Source organism: Mirounga leonina, unplaced genomic scaffold (genome assembly GCF_011800145.1).
Source record: "Mirounga leonina isolate KUSES-001 unplaced genomic scaffold, KU_Mleo_1.0 Mir_117, whole genome shotgun sequence".
In the NCBI taxonomy this organism is placed as follows: Eukaryota; Metazoa; Chordata; class Mammalia; order Carnivora; family Phocidae; genus Mirounga; species Mirounga leonina.
Genome location: NW_023270274.1, coordinates 807,015 through 811,161, shown reverse-complemented (window position 1 = coordinate 811,161; position 4,147 = coordinate 807,015). Strand labels below are relative to the sequence as shown.

Genomic DNA, 4,147 nt, shown 5'->3' with positions numbered 1-4,147 from the left:
CAGCACTGGCTGAAAGCAGGTCGGGGGTGGGGGGGGCGGGCACAGGCAGGTGCCAGGCTGCTTGGCTTCAATCCTGCTGCAGCCTGTGTGTGTTCACAGAAAGAGGAGGGGAAGTTGGTAGATTGAGAGAGAGGAAGAGAGAGGTAGAGTGCAGGAGAGAGAGAGGGAGAGAGGGAGAGGCCCCTTGGAACCGCGCCTGGAACAAAGTGAGCACGCTAAAAGCGCTTTTATAAAACAAAGACCAAAAAAAAAAAAAAAAAAACCCCACAGAAAACCCTTTGCACACATGTGGAAAGCGCAGCTAGGCGAGATGGCCGAGGCCCCCGGCTCCCAAGTGCAGACGTGGACTTGTCCCCGGGGGCCCCATCATCCCTCTGCACCAGTGAGCCTCCAGAGAGGGCTGCCGGGCGGCCCCTAAGCTGGGACCCGGGCGCAGCAGCTTGACGCCGGGCCTGAGGTCCCGCCCCGCCCCGGCCCTCCGGGAGGGTGCGGAGGGAGGAGCCGCGCGCATGTGCACAGCTGGCGCCCCCCGCCCCCAGCGCACAGCTGGGCCGTGGGCCGTGCGGGCGGGCGCAGTCCGGAGCCCTCAGGGTCGCGCCGGGCCCTCCCGGTCCTCTTGCGTCCGAGCGTCGCGCGCCCAGGGCCATGGCCGTGCGCCCCGCGGGCCCCGCGCGTCGCTGCCTGCTGGCGCTCGTGCTCTGCTGCGGCTGGGGCGCGCTGGCCACTGTCGCCCCGAAGCCGGGCGCCGGCTGTCCGAGCCGCTGTCTGTGCTTCCGTACCACCGTGCGCTGCATGCATCTGCTGCTGGAGGCCGTGCCCGCCGTGGCGCCGCAGACCTCCATCCTGTGAGTGCGGGGGGCGCGGGGCCGGGGGTGGCTGGGTGGGGGCCCGGACGGGGGGCCAGAGGGCGTAGGCGGGGCTGTGGGTCTGGGGGCCGCGCAGTGGCCCTCCGGCCTTTGTCCGCCTTGGCCCGGGCGCGGAGGGCCGACCCGAGCGCGGGGCGCGCGGCCTCCGGAGCTTCCTTTGTTAGCAGCTTGGAATCCCCGGCTGGACGGGGAAGCTGTTGGGGCAGCCCGGGAGAGCCCCGCTCGCCGCCCCCGCCGGGCCCCATCCCTGTCCGTTGGCGCCCCCTCCGCGCCCGGTTCTCCCTGCTCCCGCCCCTCTCCGTCCCCACCCTGCCCGAGCGCGGTGTATCCCCCCCCCTCCTCCCCGTCCCCTTCCCCTCCTCCTCCCCGTCCCCTCCTCCGCGCCTCCCCTCCCCGTTTCCCTCGCCTGTTGGTTTCCCTCCTCCGCGCCCCCTCTCGGTCCCCCTCCTGCCCTAGGTTGGTGCGCCCCCGCGCCTCCCCCTCCTCCAGGACCGCAGTGGCCCCGTCCCCTCTTTGGGGGACATTCCCTCTCGGACCCGCAGAGACCCTCCGCGGCGCCCTTTCCCCTCGTCCGCTGGGCGCCGAGAGCCTCCTGCCCGGTATCCCCTCCTCGAGGGGCGCGCGTTCCCTCGACTCTTCCGCTGCCCCAGCGAGCGCGGCAGCCGTGGTGCGGGTCTGCGAGTTCCGGGGCAGCCGGGTGTAGACGGAGGACTCGGAGCGCGTTTCCGCCCCGGCGCGCCTCTCGCGGGGGTGCCACACTCGCTGCCACTTGGCGCTCAAGTGGGTACAAAGTGTCGCGCACTTGGCCTCTGCGCGGCGCAGACACCCGTGCCGACCTCGCCTCTCCCCGGAACGCCCCCTCCCCGGAGGCCGACCCCGACCCTCGGCCGCAGCCCAGGCCTAGTGCGCCCCGAGTTGGCTGCAGGCCTCGAGGTTTCCGGATGCGTCCCTGATTAGAAACTCTCCAAATCTGTAAAGGCAGGCATGCCTTTTCGGCGCCGACTGTGTCCGCGTCCTACAGCTGCCCTTCTGGATGCCAAAAATAGTTTCCACTTTTCTTGCCTGAGCCGGACTCATTTTGGCACGGCCCAAGAGCCTGCAAAAGTTGTAAAATCTTGAGTGAACTGTAAGGAAGTGGGCGGACAGCGTTGGAACTTTGAAACCGAGGACCTGGCAGACCACCTCCCTCAGGGGCTGCTGACTGTGCAGGCAGCTTCTTGGGGGTCTTTGGCGGGGGTCATTCTCAGCAATGCTGTTCCTTCCAGAGAGAGAAACCGGTTTTCCTTCCAGAGGGTCTGTGTAGCCAACCAAGGCAGACATCCAAGAGGGCATCCCACTCTTAAGTAACGGACTCCAAGGCGGGCACAGCGAGGGTTGTCTGGATATGGATAATTTCTTTACTGAGTCGGTGTTAGAAAATTGGACCCTGAAGTCACTTTTCACATCTGGCCAGTACGGTGCTTTGCCACCAAATCTTAATTGCTTTTTAAAAAGAGCAGTATTTTAAAATATGAGGGTTGCAGAACAAAAATGGTGTCTTCCGGCTTACTGTGCATGGCAAAATTCCCCTCAGAAACTTAAAGTGTTTCTAAAATAGCCAAGGAAAGTGACATCATAGTGAACACTCACAAGATTTCCAGAAAGCTTTCATTTGCATAAACTTTACCTTGTATCTTCACGGATTTTGTAGTTTCAGAAATGTTTTGAAAAGACCATGCTTAGACTCATGGATTCTCTGAGGCAGGCGGGACAGATGCTCTGCTGACCAAGTCCCTTATAGAAGGAAGACGACTTGCACAGATTATTGGTGAAATGAACACAAACCCATTTTACCACCCTGCAGACTCAGGTCCAGAAGAGGGAGCCTGCCATTGGAGACCCTGGGACCAGGGTTGGGCTGATTCCTGCTGTGATAGGCTCCTGTGGGAGGACATTTTGCAGGTCACTGGGCGAGGACCTAGGCTTTGGGAAACGGGGCAGTCCAGATGAGAAGCCTCCGTGGGGGACGCAGGAGAGGAGGAGGAGGGTGCGTCTGAGGTGCCATGCAGCTCCGTCTCTGGGGTCTGGTAGGTTAGAGTGGGTGCTTGGTAGGTGCAGTCACATGACAGACTGCTCATGCAGAAATATTTAATTTTCCCCTGTGGCTTGTTTCCCAGCTCTCTGCTCTCATAAACTGGGATTTTTTTTTTTTTTCTATTTTTAAATTATTTGGTAGAAATTGCGAACTTAAAAATAACGAAGATAAAGACAGAACTTGACCCCCAAATTAGCTGGACCTTGTGACCCTGCATTATCCCTTCGCTTTTAAGACCTCCTGCGTCACCCCCCTACCCCCAAAAAAGATTGACTCAGAGCCACTGGGCCTCTGACACTTCCCACGGTATTCCGGGAGTGTGTTCACACGGGGCGGAACCGGGTTGTTGAGCTTCAGAGTCTGTGGCCGCCCTGTGGTTCTGGTGTGTTTGGCCCCAGCTCGTGCCCACTGGCAGCATCTGCTGGGTGTTCTAGAATGAACTGCACCGGCCCCTTGAGGTCTGGAGCCTGGGGCTGTGGTGGGCAGGCCACGGTGCCCCTCTGGCCTGCAGGCCGGCTGCTTTGCTGCCTTCATGGGCTCCTTCCCCACCGGCTGCTCTTCTGTACACAGGCCTGTTCCAGTCTGGAATGTTCTAGTCTGTTAAGCACCGCAGTAGAAGCTTGTCACCATGATAATTAAAAAGCGAGTCCTAAAACTGTGACATTTCTGCCCTTCTTGCCCTCCTCTGGGGTTCTGGCCTGGGGCTGGCGGGCCCTCTGCCCTCCCCAGCCTCTCCCAACCCCTTTCTTGCCCTGTAGCCTCCATTGTGAGGTCATGGGGATCTACTCCAAAACTGACATCCATCAGACAGCCAGGCCATGCCAGACCACTGTCCATGTGACAGGAAGCCCTGGGCGGGAGGCAGCCTGGGGACGTAGCCCAGCCGCAAAGTAGGCAGGGGGCTCTGCCCGCCAGACAGCTGCCCTGTTCTGCCGCCTCAGCTTCCTGATCACCTAGCGGGTTTGGGGATCTGTGCCTGGATGCAGCCCCACCCAGGGGTATACGAGGCCTTGTGGAGCGCTGGAGAGCGCGGGTCTGCAGGCTGGATGAGGAGGAGCCGCTGGGGCGGGGCCCTGGAAGCAGCTAGGGGCGCCTGCACCGCTGTGTGCTGGGGAACCCAGGACTCCCGCTTCATGGGGGGAGGGCACCCCAGGGCTCCTGCTTCATGGGGGCAGGGGACCCCAGGGCTCCTGCTTCATGGGGGCAG

General features: G+C 61.9%; 1 protein-coding gene across 3 annotated transcripts in view; it reads left to right on the top strand.

Annotated features, from left to right (window-relative positions):
• Positions 1-558: 558 nt before the first annotated feature.
• LOC118007280 (peroxidasin homolog) overlaps positions 559-4,147 on the top strand; it is a 74,558-nt gene continuing 70,969 nt past the window's right edge. For all 3 annotated transcript variants that reach the window (XM_035000274.1, XM_035000273.1, XM_035000275.1), the window contains exon 1: positions 559-845. In XM_035000274.1, coding sequence (XP_034856165.1) covers positions 646-845 — 200 coding nt within the window. In that variant the 5' untranslated portion in view covers positions 559-645. The remainder of the gene's footprint in view (positions 846-4,147) is intronic.